The sequence below is a fragment of the Pan paniscus genome, chromosome 9 (genome assembly GCF_029289425.2).
Source record: "Pan paniscus chromosome 9, NHGRI_mPanPan1-v2.0_pri, whole genome shotgun sequence".
NCBI lineage: Eukaryota > Metazoa > Chordata > Mammalia > Primates > Hominidae > Pan > Pan paniscus.
This window is the reverse complement of record NC_073258.2, coordinates 87378582-87397404: the sequence shown is the minus strand read 5'-3', so window position 1 is coordinate 87397404 and position 18823 is coordinate 87378582. Positions and strand designations below refer to the sequence as shown.

Genomic DNA, 18823 nt, shown 5'->3' with positions numbered 1-18823 from the left:
GAGCTCCGGTGACCATGGACTCACCTCCAGTGACCAGCAGTCTCTTTCCAACCAGTGTTTGAAATCTCTGCCTTATATGGCACTGGAATCTGTGTCCTTCTGACTTCCACTCATTGGCTCTGCTTTTGCCTCAAAGCCATACAAAATCAATCTGCTTAAGTCCTTGTCCACAAACAGTCATTCCTATGATTGAAGATAATCATTATGCCCAATTACACTTGCCCTTCTCAGGCTCCGTATTCCCTCTTTCTCCAATCCACGGTATCCAGTTTTTTCACCCATGGTATAGATTCCCTGTCATCCTTGTGAATCCCTCCCCAAAACATGACCCCCTCTGCTGATTCGCACCCCCAGCAGAATAAGTCACTCTTCATGCAATTCTGTGGCAGAGTTGTGCTGTGACGGCCTCTTATCTGTCCTATGACATCTGACTGTGTCTTCTTCCCATTCTAACTGTGCTCTAGCCCCAACCTCCTCCTAGCTCTCAGGATCTCACCAGCCCTGTCATCTCTCATCTCCCCTCCATTCTGACTCCTGTATCTCATATGTATACCTCCCATCCCCAGAACAAATTCACCCTTCAGTCCCACTTCCCCCAAAAGCTGTCACCCTGCCTACTTCACAGCCAAGCTTCTTGAAATTTGTGATGACCGACATTTCCTCCCCTTCCATTTTCACTTTAACCCCATGCCAGATGGTTCCCTCCCTTCCCCACCAAAAGTGGTCTGCGAAGGTCACCAGTGATCCTCTAAACAACGACTCCAATGTACACTTTGTGGTCCCTGTTTCACTTGACATGTTGGCAGTATTTGATGCTCCTGACCACGGCCCATTGCGTGGCTCTGGTAGCAGCTGCTGTGTGGGCCCAACCTGCTCGCTATCCTTGGCTGGACTTTCTTCCACTATCTCTCTCTGCTCCGTGGATGCAGGGTGTCCCAGGGTTGTGTCCTTGCCCTGCTCCCTGCTCTGTGCACAGGTGCTGCCTGAGAACCCTCATCCAATCCCATGGCTTCAACTGCTCACAGTGCCCTGAGCTGCCTGTTCCCCTCCGCTGACCTCATGTATAGCCCATTGCTTCATCAACACGTTCGTTAGAACGTTCCACAGAACCTGGGACTCCTCATGTGCCAACTCCGCCTTATCAAGTAAGTTTGCCTTTCTTTCCCCATCCCCAACCTTGATGAGTAAAGGACTTCACCCTCCATCCTCGGCCCTTCCTGGGCTCCTCCTTCTCATTCATCTCCACATCTGGTCTATTATTAAATCCTGTCCTTAATAATCATTGCCTCCGAGGACTCAGTGCCTATAGTGTGCTGGATTTTTATGTACATTATCTCATCTAATTTGCACAACAGGACTGCAAGAGAGGTATTATTAGCCCACTATTATCAGTGAAGACTGAAATTTGTATCAAGTACATTTCCTGAGGTCATGCGTTTAGTAAGTGATGGAGCCACACCTGCTCAATCTCAAAGCTGTCTATGCTCTGCCACACTTTGTCTTTCCTCCAGGCTACTCTTTTCACTTCCTTAACATATTTTACCCAGCTTCTTCTCTGCCTACATGTCTGCACTGCCTTATATTAATACCAGGACTTCACAATCTCTCACTGCAGTTCCATGCCTCCTTGTCTCCAGTCTGTCCTCTCAGCTGTCCATCCCATCATCCATTTCTGCCAGAATGAACTTCCTAAAACACCCGCCACCTTCCTGCCTAAAGCCCTCAGTGGGTCCCCCTTGCCCTCCAGATTGCTTAGGCTGTTTACATGGGCATGAAAGGGGTGGCTCCTGCATTCCACCAAGGCTCATTTCTCCCCATGTCCTCCCCATCTTCAGCCTCCTCTGGCAAGATCCGGCTCTGTGTATTTTCCTGCAGCTCCAGGAAGGCACCATACTCACTCAGTCCTCATGCGTATGCTGTTCCCTCTCCTTGAGATGCCCTCCTCCCTCCTTCCATCCGCACCCATCCACAGTCTGTCTGGGAACCTCTGCTCTTCCTTCAAGCCCCACCTCCTAATCTCCTGCCCTGTGAAGCCCTCATTGCCTCTCCCCGCTGCAGAGCTGCCTGCCCTCTTTGAGGCTTCCCATGTACCTGGCACATATCTTTATTATTACTGATGCCACAGAGTATTGCAACTGTTTTTTTATTTTCCTGTGTCCCTATTCAACTGTGAAATCTGTGAGGTTTTAGCAAGTAGTACAGTCCCTTGTTCATAGTAGACACTTTGAAATGTTTGTTTTGTTTTGCTTTGTTCTTCCAAGATATGGGTCTCACTATGTTACCCAGGCTGGCCTTGAATTTCTGGGTTCAAATGGTCTTCCCACCTTAGCCTCTTGAGCAGCTGGGATGACTGGCATGTGCCACCATATCAAGCATAAAATGTTTGTTGAATTGAATTTTTATTACATCATACTTAGTATAGTTTCTCGCACAAAGAAGATAACTTGCCGAATACATTTCTTTAATTGAAACAGAAATGTCAATAAGTAATTGTAATACAATGTGACATATATTGTTACAGATATGTCCAGAATATCATGGGAGCCCAGAGAAGACAAGAATTAGCACTATTTTAAGGGTAGGGAAAGAGATGTGTCAAGGAAGGCTTCTTAAAAGAGGTTACAGTTTAAGATCTGGGCCTACATCTGTAATCCCAGCACTTTGGGAGGCCAAGGTGGGTGGATCATGAGGTCAAGAAATCAAGACCATCCTGGCCAACATGGTGAAATCCCGTCTCTAGTAAAAATACAAAAATTAGCTGGGCTTGGTGGTGCATGCCTGTAGTTCCAGCTACTTGGGAGACTGAGGCAGGAGAATTGCTTGAACCCGGGAGGTGGAGGAGGTTGCCACTGCACTCCAGCCTGGTGACAGAGCAAGACTCTGTCTCTCAAAAAAAAAAAAAAAAAAAAAAAGCTCTGGGCCTTACAGCTTAAGTAGGGGTTGGCCTAGACAAAAAGAGACCTTCTAGACAGAGAGAACCAGCAGCTTGAGCAAAGACAGGGGACCGTGCAAAGGCCCACAGTGGTTAGGAAGCAGGAAAATGTGCCTAGAATGTCAGAAGACCTGAGTAGGTGTTCAGCAATAGAGCTGGGGCCAAAATGAACACTACCTAAGGAATTTGGATATAACCCCACAGGCAGTGGAAGCCCTCTTAGGATTTTCAGAAAATAAGTAGCCGACATAAACTTGTGTTTAGAAATATGTGGAAGATGGATTGGGGGAGGGGAAATAAACTTGAAGGAGGTGAAATCAGTCACTGTAGGGTCCTGGACAGAAGCAGCAATGGCAGTAATCCTGGGGAGAGATGGCCTCACCCTGAATCCACCCAGCACCCCCTGCACAAAGTTCTTCCTGCAGAGCCATGTCTCCCAAAGTGTGTTCCACCATAGGTGGTGAGGGTGAGATGCAACAGAGTAAGGTGTCTGGTCAAATAAGCTTTGAACATGCTGGGTTAAACAGGTTTCTTATTGCAAGATTTTTCAGAGCTTTTAATACACATTGTGTATGCTATGTGTAACACACAGAGTTTTCCAAATTTACTTAACCACAGAACCTCTCTCTAAGACCATCTCAAGGGACTAGAGTTTAATGGAATATGTAAAATAGAAAAAAAAGACCAAGAGTTTTTATGATTCTGTCAGTTCTAGTTCCTGGAAGGAAATAAAAAAAGAAATAGTTTTCCATTGGGTGACAACTGATAATCTTAATGAACACTCTTCTGTGGAAGTCTTGCATGTGGGTTTTTTTCTGGGGGGAGGGGAACAGCGTGGACTACCATGGAAATACCAGAGGTAGCTTTTAGTCATTCTATTTAGAGGCAGGTTGAGCAAGTTCACCTGCTCTAAGCACAAAGTCCCTCATGTTTGTTCAGGCCTGAAAGAGGTCAGACCCAGGTGTTTGAAAAAATGGCAGGTCCTGACCTATGGAAAAGAGAAACTAGGTCTGCAGCCCCTGGAATGCTTTGCACCACCAACATCCCTCACTCTGCATTTGGTTCACACACTGGGGAGAAGGGCAGAACAGCCACCTCAGACCCTCCTACCCATGGGAGGATGCATCCCAGGTGGCAGGTGCTAGCACTGTTGGTTGTGGCCTGGGTATCATCACACTGTCACACACAGCTCACCAGAACTCCAGAACTCCCAGGCACAGGTCACTGTTTGCTGGCTTCCCCTTGCCTGAGTACTGGAGGAAAAAAACAAAAACAAAAACAAACATCCACTCATTAGCCTTGTGTGTCTAAGTGAGCCCTGGCTTTGGAATGCCTTCCTTGGCCACTCCAAGGCCATTTCCCAGCTGAGTCCCCAGGGTTGGGAAGTCTGGGAAGCTATCTGTGTGGCTTGGGAAGGTGCCTCTTTCTCCATTGCAGGAATTCTCCACTGGAGAAGCATCAGATGTTCCTCAGCCCCTGCCAGGGCTGGAGGGTGAAGAGTTCAAAATTGCAAAAGGGGACAGATAAGCAGAAGCCTCCCCGGTAAGGGGGAGCTCCTCGCAGGACAGAAGGACAGACAGCAGGCTGCTGCCAGCACTAGAATCGGGAAGCTGCCCAGAGCCCTGAGTAGGGAGCTGAGAGCACGGCTTCTTGGGAGGGGTCCTGCCTCTGTTCCACAGTATGACCTGGAGGGTGGCTGCCTTGCACTGCTCACTCAGCTGGTCCTCCAGTTTGTGTAAGCACAAAGGGCTCTAAGACACTCACCCCCCATATTTTCCTCACATGTTGCTTTCACAGAGAAATGTCTAACCTCCCTGCTCTGTACTTGTAGAAATATCTGAGTGAAGCTTCTAGTATTCAATTCCAGCCCCAAATATTAAGTAGGTTGTGCTACTCCTCCAATGCTCTCAGACCAGGAAACTGAGACCCAGACAGAGAAAGGGGACTCAGCCAAGACTCCTGCATTTTTTCTATCTCCCTGGTCAATGTTTTCTTCACCATACCTACGATCTTTCCCAATGGAGAAAGAAATCCAGCCTTATTACCTATTTAGCTTTTTTTTTTAAGAACCTGTAAGGCTATCAAAATTAAACTGAAGCTGGTTCTTGAGTCAGACAGAACCAGATTTAAATTCCAGCTCCACCACTTACCAAGCGCAATAGAGTACATAGCCTGTGAGCAAATAACTTGCAATCTGTAGCTCCAGATTCCTTCTCTGGAAACAGCGCCTACATCATAAGGTGATGTGAAGATTAATTAAGATAATGTATGTAAAGAGCTCATCGCGGTGCCCAGCAGGTAATAAACACTAGATAAAAGCTAGCTATTTTTTTTACCATTGTTGTTAGCATTTTAATGAATATGTAAGGCAATTGATAATTAACATTTAAATTAGTGTTATGGTGAAAGCTCATTACCTGTATTTGGATGTACAGGGATGAATTGAGAAACGTTTTTTTATCCACTAAGCCATTTAAATTTCCACTTTGAAATTTTCTCTTCTTAATTGGTTTTTAATTAGTTTAAAGAGTTGGCAGACAAACTCCAAACATTAAGTTTCCACCAACTCCTTCATAGATCCAATCCACCCCTTCCTAAAACATTAAACTATAGTATCAGATCATCATAGGTGCTCAATGAATGTGTTTGGATGGATGAATTTATGGATGGGTGAATGGATGGATGGATAAATCAAGGATGGATGGATGATGGATGGATGGATGGATGATGAATGGATGGATAAATGAATGATGGATGGATGGAAAATGGATGGATGGATGATGGATGGTTGGATGATGATAGATGAATAGGTGGATGGTGGTTGAATGGATGGTGCTAAGATAGTAGCACCATGAAGTAACCACCTTTGGTTCAGACTGGATAGTGGTCTGGTTTCATGAAAAGCCATAATGGAGAGCCTGAGGCACTGGGATAACATGGTGAAGAGGTCTTGGTGCAGACAAACAGCAGGTGCAGTGGAAGTGAAGAGACATAGAAGGAAAGGCTGTGGTCAGAGACTGAGATGGGACAGTGTGAAATCCTAGAGTAGGAGTAGTTCCTGGCGATAAAAGGTCCAGGAAGCAGCCAGGGGATGGTTACCCAAGGTGGAGAGGAGTTCTGGGGTTCCTTAAATCCAGTGAGTTCTAGGAACTATGAGTCCAGATTATTGGATGAGTGATTCACATGGCCTCTTATGCAATTCCAAGCTAGGATTAAAGTGACCTCAATTAATGAGGTTTTATTCTATATTCCATCAAATTGCTCCATGGGAGGGAGGGGGGTTTCTTATATAAAACTGAATTAAATATAAATAATAATCATGCACTGAACAAACGTATTTATTTATAATTCTTGCCTTATTTTTACCTCAGTGAATGAATGGTGGTGTTGCTTAAAGGGGTGTGTGTGTGTGAGAGAGAGAGATTGAGAGAGAGAGAGAGAAACAGAGAGAGACAGACACAGAGAGAGAGAGACAGAAAACGTTCATCACATTGTTTTGTTGTCTGACCTTTTCAGCATTTTAGCTCCAGGCCAGTTGTGGGGCAACACTGGGAATCTTGTAGAAATTATATATAGCAAAACGTCACCAGCAACCAAAGACATTCTGTTCCTCCCCACCCAATCCAAATACTTGAAATTCACAATAAATTTTGGCTTGGTGAGCATGGCATTATATTTGTGCATGGGAGGTTTTATTTATCATTTCTATTCATAGTACAAGGAAAAGAGGGCTGGATGGTAGGTGGGGAGACACAGTGAGCCCCCCACCAAACCTCCATCAGCATTTGTTCTATGACTGTGAAGAAGAATTGTGGCCAGAATGGCATTTGTGTTTAGCATTTTATGGTCTAAAAATTACCCTCAGGCTTCAGTTAGTAATACTGTATTGTATACTTGAAATTTACTAAGAAAGTAGATCTTGAGTTTTCTTACCACACACACAAAATAGTAACTATATGAGGTGATGGATGTGGTAATTAGCATGGTTGTGGTTATCATTTCACACTGTACACATATATCAAATCATCACATCGTATACCTTCAATATATGCAATTTGTATTTGTCAATTATGCCTCAGTAAAGCTGGGGGAAAAACCTCACCCTCAGCTTTTAACCCTCACAATAGTTCACAGATGTTAGCCAGGCAGATATTATTGTGCCCACTGATGGATGGGAAACTGAGAGGTAGAATAGAGAGGTGAAGTGACATGTGCAGGTAACTCAGTTGAATGTGGAGAGCCAGGTCCGGCCTATGGCCTTCTAACCCACGCCCAGCACTCTAAGCACTGGACTTTGGCAAGTCACTGCCCCTGTGTTTCTGCCCCTGTAATGTGAATCCATCTCCCAGTCCTTCTACCAACAGCCTTGACTAGCTAAGTTTCTGGAAGGACCATGGCAGGAACAAATATTTGCCCACTCACTGGTATTTGGGCTGGACAGCATAAGCCATGCACAAAATTATAAGGTTGGAAAAAATGTTTTGTGGGCCATTTCAGTGCTCCTCACTCCCTCATAGCCACCAGCCTCATCAGAAAGATGCCCCGAGAGCACAGGAAGCCCCCCAAGCATGTGCCCCACCCACCTTCTCTAACAAGGTAATAAATATTTCCACAGCCAGTCCCAAGCTGCTCCCAAGCCTGTAGGTCACACCAGGTTGGAAGGGCAGGCCACTTCTATCTGTTACATGCCCTGACACCTCTTATGGATCAATCAGGACATTTTTTCTCAATGACATGACCTCAGATGCTGTTACTCAGCCACAAATTGACCCATGAGGTGAAACCTATTTTTATCCATGTATTAAGTAGTTTTTAATAATCCATACTACACTTGCTTACAGAAAGGCTAAAGACACAAACAAAACTGTCAAACACCAGGATCAAAGAGCAAGAATGGAGTAAAGGGGAAATCGGTGTGCAGAAGCCCACAGAAGCTGAGGGGGCCTGTTGCAAATGAGCAAAAACTTCACTCTCAGCTTCCTTACAGGCAATGTTAAAAGGAAAAATAGGTTACAAAACTCGAACAAACTCAGTCATTTTTAAGGGAAGGCCATGAAATCTAGGAGGCAATGCTAGCATGGATTTTAAATAAGGCATATCAAGCATCTTAATGGCCAGTGTCTTCACCCACAAGGCATTGTTTCTCAGGGTTCTCTGGGCTGTCAGAATCAGAACCATCTGGGGTGCTTGTTCAAAATGCAGGTTCCTGACCCCATCCCACATTCCGAGTGAGACTCTGTGAGGTGAGCCTGGTGACCTGCTTTTTAAACAAGGTCAGTAACTGATTCTTCTATACCTGCAAGTTGGAGAACAACTTCACCAAGATGTTAGTAGATAACAGTGTCTTGATGCAGTGGCCTTTCCTAACCATCCTTTCATCTTACCAGAGAACAATGCCTGGTGCCAGAGAAGTCTCTAGTGGAGGAGCTCCAGGCCTCAGGGTCCAGCAAGAGAGATATTTGGAGGATGCAGGGGCTCCCCACCTACTTGTGGTGGGGAAGCTGGGCTGTCTGCATGCACTTGGATGTGGAGTGAACTTTCTTCTGGGATCTCAGATGGCCACAGGCTACACAGAGGGCAGGCCCCTCCTTGGCCCTCTTGTCACTCCCAGGGCTGGCCATGGCAGCCATGGGAGCCACCAGCGCACCTTAGCTACAGTGATGCTGGCTTGGTTGACCACCAAACCCAGGGTCCTACTCTCTCCCTTCCCCATCCTCATCCATGATAGGGCAGGCAGAGCTCCAAGCCCAGGAGTCCAGGAGCCAGCCAGTGGCAAAAACACAGATGAAGGAGCCATGCCACCTCCCACCCCCAGGCCTGCACCTCCCCACCCCACTGTGCAAGCTGGGATCTGTCAGGGATCTGCCTCAGGGAGGCAATCATGGGTTTCTCCTCTCCCTTCACACAGGTTTGGAATAAATTGCCTCATCCAATTTGAAGACTTCGCCAATGCCAATGCCTTCCGCCTGCTCAACAAATACCGTAACAAGTACTGCATGTTCAATGATGACATCCAAGGTAGGTTTCCACCCCACCTGATGAAGCCACAGGGGACTAACTTATATTCTCAAACCTCACTGGGATGCCAAAGGGGTGAGGAAAGGCTGTCACCCCATAGTTGGTTTGCTGCCAGCAGCTGTTGAAAAAAGAATATTAAACTTAGATTCAACTCCTACTTGGCTAATTCTTAATTCTCTGAATTCAGTTTCCTTTTCTACAAAATGAAGATCATTACTACCTCAGAGGTAGGTAAGAATTATGTAATTTAATGTATGTAAGAAATTCTAAACAATGCTGTAATTCACTAGCAAGTTAAACGTGAACCAGTCACTTCTCTGACCACAGTTTCATCATCTAGTCAATAGAGAGGATAACAACTGCCTTGAAAGAGCATGGTGAAAATTTACAAGGCTAATGCTATAGAAAGTACTAACCCATAAAACTCATCAGACCAAAGCACCAATCACCATAAAAATGGCCTTCCCCAGCCATAATAACTTGCTTTTAGACTTTCCAAATACAAGGCATGTCTCTGTCAGGAAGTCAGGACAATTCCTTCTCTGGTTTTGACTGAAGTGTTTGTTGCTCATAATGACCCTGAGAGAGACACTGACACCAGGAACCCAGAGCCTTCCAAAGCCAACATGAAGCAGCTTCTAGTTCAGGTTCCCTCTGGTCATCTATTCTGTGACCCAGAAATATCTGAAGGTACTTGCTTCTTACTGTGGAGTTACCAGTGTCCAAAGCTGGAGTGGAAAGGGATTCATCTCACTTGATCTAGAAGTGCACAGGAAGGAGCACTGTGAGCTGTTCCTAGCATTTTGTAAAGTCCGAGAGAAACCTTGATGATGTTTTAACAAATGAAGTTTGCCAAGCAATCTTTTAAAAATCAAAGATCCATGTCAGGTGGAAAGAATAAGTTGGCAAGAGACAGGTGTTGGCCCTGGATTGTTAAAGGTTGGCCAACTTCTCATTTTGCAGATGACTTCTCCAGAGGCCCAAAGAGGTCACAACTTTTCTTCAAGTGAGTCAGGGATAGATCTAAAAGAACTCAAACTCAGGTAATAATAGCTAAGGTTAATCGCTGAATGCTTATTGTATATCGGGCACTGTTCTAAGCACTCTACAGTTTTAAACCGATGAGACATTAGCATCTCTGTCTTATGAATGAAAACACTGAGACAGAAAAAGAGTAAGTAACTTTTATAGCCATTAAGCATACAGTTGAGATTTGAGCCCAGGCATTCAGACTCTAAATTGCAGTCTATAACCATTCACCATGCCATTCCCAGATCTTATATTACAAACCAAGTTGCCCTTTTTTCCCCATTATGGTCCATATTACAGGGTATAAGAAATGTGATAGATGACTTTTTGTATTTGTCATACATTTTCAAGAGGCAAGATAGCACAGTTAGAACACACTATTAGAAAATTTAGTTTAAAATATATGACTTCAGTGCCTGAAGAGTGGGTATCCAGAGGGAGGGGAGACCCAAAAGAGAAAGCTGGGACATGGTGCCCCCTGCCAGCCTTTCTCCATTCTGTCTCTCCCTTACCCTGTTGCATAGGCCTGGGACAGGCCTCACCCACACAAGCCAGGACACTTCGCAGACAGGGCTGTGCAGTCCAGGAAGATGCGCTGGTGGGGGGAAGCATTCTCTCACTGCCCTCACTCTCCTCATTGTCAGCTCAGCAGGTGGGAGTGTGCCTTGGCCCTGAGGAAGCACCTGCCTGCTAGAGCCTGACCGGCTCCCCAGCATGAATTCACCCATGAATCAGCAGCAGGACAGCCAGTCCCCTGAGCCCACCGGGCTGCCAAGGCCAGAGGGTGGAAGTGGAAAACAAGTCCATGCAGGCGGCACACCTGGTGCACAGCCTCCAGCTGTACAGACACACAGACAGCCACATGTGTATACATCCTCCTAAACACAGGCACAGGAACACGGCCAGGCCCTGCAGCCCCCCAGGCCCATCCGCCCCCAAACTGCTCCGATAATGTGCCTCTGAGATGAAAGTATCACTCACTATGCCACCCTCTCTTCATGAGAAAGTTCGCACCCCTTCAATGAAAATATAAGACTTTGGGATCTTTCTTCTGCTCTCTGCCCTTCCCTTTATTTTACTCCTCTGACCTCCTTACCTGCCATTTCTTTCTGTGTTTGAAAGCCCTGCTCACCCTTTCCCATCATCTTTACCTGAGTAATTCCTACTCACCCTTAAAGACTCAGCTCCAGGGTCTCCTGCCCAGGGAAGGCCCATCAGCCCCTGTTCCCTCAGTCTGATTTGGGTGCCCCTCAGGTGTTCCCCTCTGTCAGTTCTCTTACTTCATTGTACCCCAAAATCCTGTATTGCATTGTCTGCCTTCCCAGAAGATAATAAGCTTCTGGAGGCAAGAACCATGCCTTATCTATTCTTGTTCCCCAGCTCCCAGCACCGCGCCTCCTACATGATAGATGCCTAATAAATGTTTAAAGAATATAAGAATGATGTCTACACACACAAACTGACATCCTCATAAGCACACCCACCTGTTCATTTGAGTATGTCTACACTGGACACCTGCCCCTGCAGCCTCTCTGTTATCCAGGTCATCATTCATGTACAGCTGACCCTTGAACAAGGTGGTGGTTACAGGTGCCAATGCCCCACACAGTCAAAAATCTGCATAACTTTTGCCTCTCCAGAAACTTAGCTACTAATAGCCTACTGTTGACCAGAAGCCTTACTAATAACATCAGTAGTGGATTAACACATAAATAGACTAGTATCTATCCCTATTTTATGTATGCATGACATACCTAACTTCTTAATTTTTTTGATATTTCTAGGCTACACAGTTCATCCGTGAGTGTTCGCAAATTGTTACAAACCTCCAAAATTTTAAAAAATATATGTATTGAAAAAATCTGCATATAAGTGGACTCATGCAGCTCAACCCCATGTTGTTCAAGGATTGACTGTGCTCACATATAAATGCACCTCTACATGTGCTCATACATATTCACAAGTGTACCCCACATGCAGACACATGGAGCTGTTTGTTTTTAATTAAATCAATCCATTTGTTTACATTCATTGGTTTTTGTGTCTTGCCTCTATAGCCAATTTTGCTCCCAGGCAAAACCAAGTGGGATGGTTTTCTGGGTCCCAGAGCAAAGAGAAGAAGGACTTCCCATTCTTTTCTCAGAAATTCAAGACTAAAGCCATCAATCTAGAACTCATGAGGACAGCTGGCAAATAGTGCTGGAATGGCAGGAGCCCTGTAAGAACCAGCCTTTGATCAGCTCAGCCTGATGTTTAGGTGTGACCATATCATTAACAACCATAAAGAGGTGGGCAGGAGCATGCGCCACCCAGATCCTCCTTCAAGGAAAGACTTGTTGCCCAGCTGACAGCAAGGCTGTCAGCACATCATGCAGAGCCTCAGAGAGAGAGAGCCACCTCGCCATCCCACCAGGGCCCGGCCTCACCCAGTGATGAGGGAATATGAAGGCTTAACTATTTTAGCCCAGTGCAGGACAACTCAAGCTCCCCATGGAGCTGGCTGAGGCTTTGGGGCCTGCATCACAGCTCAACTTCCCTCTCAACTCATTCTGCTTCCTTCCCTTCCTTCCCACAAGGGCACTTCCTAAAAACATCCTGAACACTCCAGTATAACTCAGAATCTGCTTCCAGGGGACCCAAACTGTACCAAATAACATTTTGCATGCACACAGAACTTAAGTTTGAAAGTGCTTTTCATCCTCACTATCTTACAAGTGCCTGGCAACATCCCCCCCTCCCTCACTGGGGGACAAACACAGCTGTCCCACGTCACTAATGAGGAAACTGAAGCCCAGGGGGTTAAAGCTTGCTCACGGCCACACAGCCAGACAGACACAAAGCTGGAACTGGAACCCCATTATGTCTGACTTGGAATTCTCCACTCTCTCCATGGCATCAGGCTGCCTGTTGCTCCTGCACGTGTGAATTGGTGGAGGGTATCTTCTCATCAAGGATGAAATTCCAGACCCTGCTGAAACAGTGTGGGTGTCACTGCTCCCTGGCATCCTGCTGCTCTCATCCTGCCCTCCCCATCGTTCCCATTCCTTCCTCTAACTCCTATAGAATGCAGACCTGAAGATGAGGCCCATGGTCACAAGCTGGTTAGGGATGGGTCCAGGCCAGAAGCCTGTGATGTGCAGTCTCATTATTAAGCAGACAATGAGAAGACTGGTAAGGAATTCCAGGACTAATGAGCCAACATGGAAGATACAGCCCATGCTGGAATGGTCCCCCTTTATCTCCAAATACAAAGTAAGGAGCAATGCCACTTAAGACTACAAGCCATGCTTATAATGGGAGAGGAGCATCTCCATGCACAGAACCACAGAGGGTTGGGAGTGAAGGGGTGAGAGGGAGTGTGGGAAGGAGGAGGAAGTGATGCAGAATCATAGTCGTAAACAGAAACCAAATCACACCACACGTGGGAGCTGGAGACAGAGTCTCAGAATCTTCTTGGGAACCACACATGGAGAGGGCTGGAATCGAGCAACCCACATGAAAATGAGACTAGGGTCATGCTACCTACTCTACACCAGCCTAGCCTCACATCCTCAGTGGATAGATAGAATTCAATCCTCGGGAGCTCCACTCTACTGATCTCCCAGAGGGCAGGGCCATGCCTGGTGCAGAGCAGGAGCCCAGGGCACATTATTTGACTGTCTCCCAACCAGTCCCACTGTACCATGTGCTCAGAATCACTGACCCCAAGGGGCTGGGCCTCTGAAGCCCCAGCACTTGAAGAGAGCTCCCCAGGGCTTCTCATCATCTCTGCCTCCCACCCCAGCTCAGACCCACATAAAGCCTTGGCCCAGGCCCAGGCTGGTCCTTGGTGATCAGAGCTGCCAATGCACTGACTCATTGCTGGCAGCCTCTCAGGAATTTTGGAAAAGGCAGAGGCTCAGGTGACTTTTGTTGTTTCAGCTGGGACCAGAGAAGCATCTCTGCTCTTAGGGAGGAAAGAAAGGCCTAGAAGGGGAAAGGCAGTGGGAATGGTCACACTGGGGACAGGGGAAGGAAGGAGAGCCACACAAGGGGCCAGGTCCAGGGTGCTGCTGACCCAGTTTCCGCGGGTCCCTGGCCTCCACGTGCAAGCTGACCACACAGCATGGCTGGAGCCAGGAAAGCCCCACTGGCTCATCAGCTCTGCAGCATCCTCCACCTGGCCAGCCTTCCCTGGACCTGCATTGTCCACCAATCCTGCTAAATCTCCAGGCCAGACGCCCATAAAGGCTCCTGTGTGTTATGTCAGGCTATTAGCACCCCCTGTGAGTCCAATGCTTAACAATCAGACATTTCACCAAGACAAGCCTAGGTCTGAATCCCCATTTTCCTGCTTTGTGGCTTTGGACAAGTGGCTGAAATTCTCAGTACCTTCCTTTCCTTATCTGTAAAATGGACTTAACAGTTTTAACAGCCACAACTGCTCATCAGCTAGTACCACCAGAATGGTCAGGGTTTTTTTTATAAGGCCAGCATCTGTTATGGTTGGTTGCAGCCTATGCCAATTCCTTGCTAAGTATTTCCAATACCCGTTTATGGCACTGAATCGTTGTAAGGATTGAAGTGATGTATAGGTAGGGACAGGCATGTAGCAGTACTCAGTTCATGGTACCTATTACTATAATCTCTGATGCCTAATAGGCTCGTGACACACAGATACGGGAGGGAAGAAGGAAAGAGGAGACTTAAGGCAGAGATTTTGATGGAGGTGAGGAGAGGGCCACATGTGAGCACAGGACTGGGGAACTCTGGGGAGAAGAGAAGCAGGGCCCCACCTCACTTTTCTCCCCTTTCCCACATATTCCCTATTATTCCAGCCCATTGTATTAGTCACTCTTCTGTGAGTTTTCTGCCAACTCCATGATTTTGAATGTGCTGGTCCCTCTGCCTAGAATTCTCTTCCTGTTCTTCACTACTTTCTGTTTGTCCATAAAGGCTCATTTCACTTCCCCCAGGATAATGCATCCAGGGCCAAGCCACAGACTCTAAATGATCCCACTCTTCCCCAGGATCTGGGAGTGACACTGGATGGTGGTCACCCACTTTACAGAAGGCTTCAAAGTGAGCCAGGGGTAGGGTTCTCAGCCAAGAAATGCAAAATACATCCCTGGAAGATAATGACCTTGTTGGAGAGGGAAGGTGTGGGGGACTTTGCACAGGCTTCAGATGCCACAATAGGGAAGAGGCAGACAGGCAGGAATGGCTCATCTCTGAAGACCGTGCAGCTCATTTGTCTTGTTTACAAGATGCCAGGGATTATTTCCAGCTGTCGGGGGTCAACTGCCCTCTCTCTCACCCACCACCACCACTACACACACTGAGTAGCAGTTCTAGGCCTTTCCTTGATCTCTCCCCCTGCCGTGAAACTTCCCCTGGTCTCTTTAACCTTTTCTCTCCTCTGTTCCCAAAGCCTTCCTTTTCACTAAGTCCTGTATTCTGAGGCTGTTCTTCACTTCCAGGGCTGTTCCTAGTCCTGAAGTTCATGTGGATCTCATGTATCTGGCTCCTCCGAGATCTCCCCTTTTAGCTGTTGCAACAGCCGAACCTCCAGAGAAGCCAAGAAGATGATCATCATTCCTTCTGGTTCTTTCCAAATTGTGGCAAAACAGGCCTAACCCTATCTTCTCCACTGGCCAGAGAACTGCCTTCTAGAGAGTCCAGGAGCTCCAGAAAATTCCCTTATGACACAAAATTGCAGTGAAGTAATGTAGAAAGCCTTTGCTTGGTGTCCAATAAAGGGGAATCTGAATTTTTGGAACACTTATGCTAGCAACTCCTTGAGAGTTTTATTTGAGAACAAGACTTTTATTTGTCTTTATTTATTCAAGGCCTAGCCCAGAGAAGGCCCAGAACAAACACTCAGCACATACTAATGAATAAATGAATGGCAGTATCTACTGTAGAAAGGTAAATCTTATGGATCGTGGAAGCAGGTGTGGCCTCATAGCAGAGGTTGTTCTGTCCCAATAGGGATCCAGGCCTCCAAAGCCACCGTGGCCAGACCCTGACAGAGCCTAACTCTTTCTGTCCTTCTTGCTGCCTGGGTCAGAAGTTTTCCCTTACCTGATAAAGCAGTAAATTCTTTCCTCCAATAATCTATTGTTCAGCATGGAAACGCCTTTAACTTTGTCAAATATGACTATTAAAAGCAGAAACTACATTTTCAGCATGTCCTTTTGTGCTATTTCCTGAAGCTACAACCTCAAGTACTCAGTTTGCAGGAAATGTAATTATGGAAATCTCCCTCTGAAAAAGAAAACTTCTTTTTCTTTTACCATGAATAGGAACAACCAGCCACACTTTCAGCTGCCCATGGCATTTATGGGCACAAGTCATGTTCCAGCACATCCCTGGACCCATGGGCTTCTCAGAGTGGTTACCTTGAAACAGCTAAGTAGCTTCCTTTCCAGTTTTAAACCCCTAGTGCATAGCCCAAGAGCACCCCAAAAATGCAAGTTAATGATGGAGATAACTTTATTTGCCAAACTTTGTAATTTGGAGCTTAAGAACCACTGTTTTTCCTCTTGAGTTCTGGCCTGTACCAAGTGCAGAAATAGCTTCCCAAAGGAAAAAAAATGGGCAACAGTACCAAATGCTGCTGAGAGGTCAAGAAAGAAGAAGGCTGAGAACTGATTACTGAATTTGGCCACCTGGAGGTACTTGGGGACCCTGACAAGAGGTGGGTCAGTCATTTGATTGGACTGGGTTTCATGGGGACCAAGGAGGAAGGAACTAGATGCAGTTAATATATTCAGCTCTCTAGAAGAGTTTGGCTATAAAGGAGAGCAAGAAATAGGGTGGGACATATAGGACCAAGGGAGGGCCTTTTAAAGATGGAAGTTTTACAGTGTATTTGTATGCTGATGAGAATGATCCAGTAGAGAGGGCAAAACTGAATATGCAGGAAATAGGAGTGGGAATAATGGGACAAGTAGGCAAAAATGATGGGATCCATTAGACAAGTGGTGCTTTAGCTAGAAGCAGGGAGGCATCGATGGTAACAGGGGGAAAAGCAAGTACTTGGACATTGGAGGCAGAGGGTCTGAAGACTTGGTGGTGATAGGATTCAGAAGTTCTGTCCTGATTAGTTCCATTTCCCTTGAGTGTCATTCTCCACTTTTAAGGGCAAAAAATAGGAGCACAGTAGTCCCTACTTCATGGAGTTGTTGGGAAGATTAATTGAGCAAATGCTGTGCTGGTAAGCACATAGCACAGAGCCAAGGCCACAGTAAGAGTGATCAATAAATGGCAGCTGACCTTGCATCCTTTTATTGTAATGTGTGACTCTTTCCCATCAGATTTCCCATTGTTCTGAGCTCCCCTCCCCTTCCAGAGGTACAGCTGAATGTTGACATCTACTGCCTAAGTTCACTTCCCTCTGCCTCTGCTACCACCCTGCTCCGTCCTTCCCCAGAGAAACCCCATAACACCTCTCCTGCTGCCTTCAACTATAGTCAGGAAGGGCTGTCTGAGCAGCAGAGATCATGAAGGGATGGAAGCAAACCTGGGAAGGAAACCCCCAGGTTTCCTTGCTTTGGGTGACTGACAGGGCCAAGCCACCTTTCTCTGTCAGTTTCCTCATCTGTACAACTGTTAAATGCCATGATCTCCAATCCCCATCCAGCACCGAATTTCTGTGAGGAAGCCGAGTTATTCAACCTGCAAATAACCCCAGAAGACGGTTGACACCCAAAAAGAAAAAGACCCATCCAGAGTGTAGTGTCTGCGGGATCATCTCTGATGGAATACCTTTGGCGCCATCTGGTGGCAAATGCTTTGCGCAACCCCTCCTTTCAGGGAGGCAAAAGGCTGTCCTGAAACAGACTCCGATGAGCAGAAAACTCCCGCTAGCCAATGGCAGGAAACTAGTACCTCACCTAGAGAGGCTATCTAGTTCAGTGCATCTCAAACTGGAATGGCATACAAATCATCTGGAGATCTTTTTAAATACAAATTCTGACTCCATAGAACTGAAATGAAAGAGGGTTTTATGGGCGGAGAGTAAGAAGTATGGAGTTACTTGGAGGGAGGCAGAGAAAATGGGGAGTTCCACATAATAAGTGGACTTTGGAGAAAATTAAGGACAAAGGGGATTTGGGGATTTCAGAAGAGGGTCATACAATGCAATTCTCCTCGCCCTTTCTTTAAGTGATTTGAATACTATTTAAACTGCTTGTTGATACTTCCTTGGATGTCAGCTTGGTGTTTCTTTTGAATGCAGTACAGTGCTGAGCCTGACCATGATATAGTCCAGCTTCATTCAGGTTAGATAAAAAGGTAGATATGGGAAAAGGAGGCATGGTTAAGGATGCCTGGGGTAGCAAGGAATGTCTTGCTGATCATTTGGGCAGTCTTAAGGAATAATGAACTGCAAAATGGTCTTCTAGATAGGTAGAATAGCAGGGGAAATGTACCTAAGTATAAACATGCATGATATGTTTAGGGAACAATGAATAAAGCTACTGGTACATGGAGTACACGGGGAGGCACTGCAGAGGTAGGTTGATACTGATAACATACTTTTCTGTACATAAACTAACAAAAAGTATGTCATGAACAACTGTTTTATAAAAGCCATCACACTTGTAATCATTTAGTAATTTCTTTCCTTACAAACAGAAATGAGCTTGGTCTATTTTGTTACCATGGTATCCTCAGTACCTGAGCCTGGTTCATAATTGATGCTCAAAAAATAAATGAATGTAACAATTTCCAGTGATCTCTGACTACCCACTGTGTTCTACTGTTTTGTGCCCAAGTTTTGGTAAACTGGGAGTTCTCTGATGGCAGGGATCATGTTTGATTCATCTGTCTTCGACAGTGCCTAGCATGGTGCCTGTCACT

At 46.1% G+C, this 18823-nt stretch overlaps 1 protein-coding gene across 3 annotated transcripts in view; it reads left to right on the top strand.

Annotated features, from left to right (window-relative positions):
- ME3 (malic enzyme 3) overlaps nt 1-18823 on the top strand; it is a 246150-nt gene that overhangs the window by 197794 nt on the left and 29533 nt on the right. For all 3 annotated transcript variants that reach the window (XM_034933504.3, XM_003832990.6, XM_055093833.1), the window contains exon 7: nt 8841-8950. In XM_034933504.3, coding sequence (XP_034789395.3) covers nt 8841-8950 — 110 coding nt within the window. The remainder of the gene's footprint in view (nt 1-8840; nt 8951-18823) is intronic.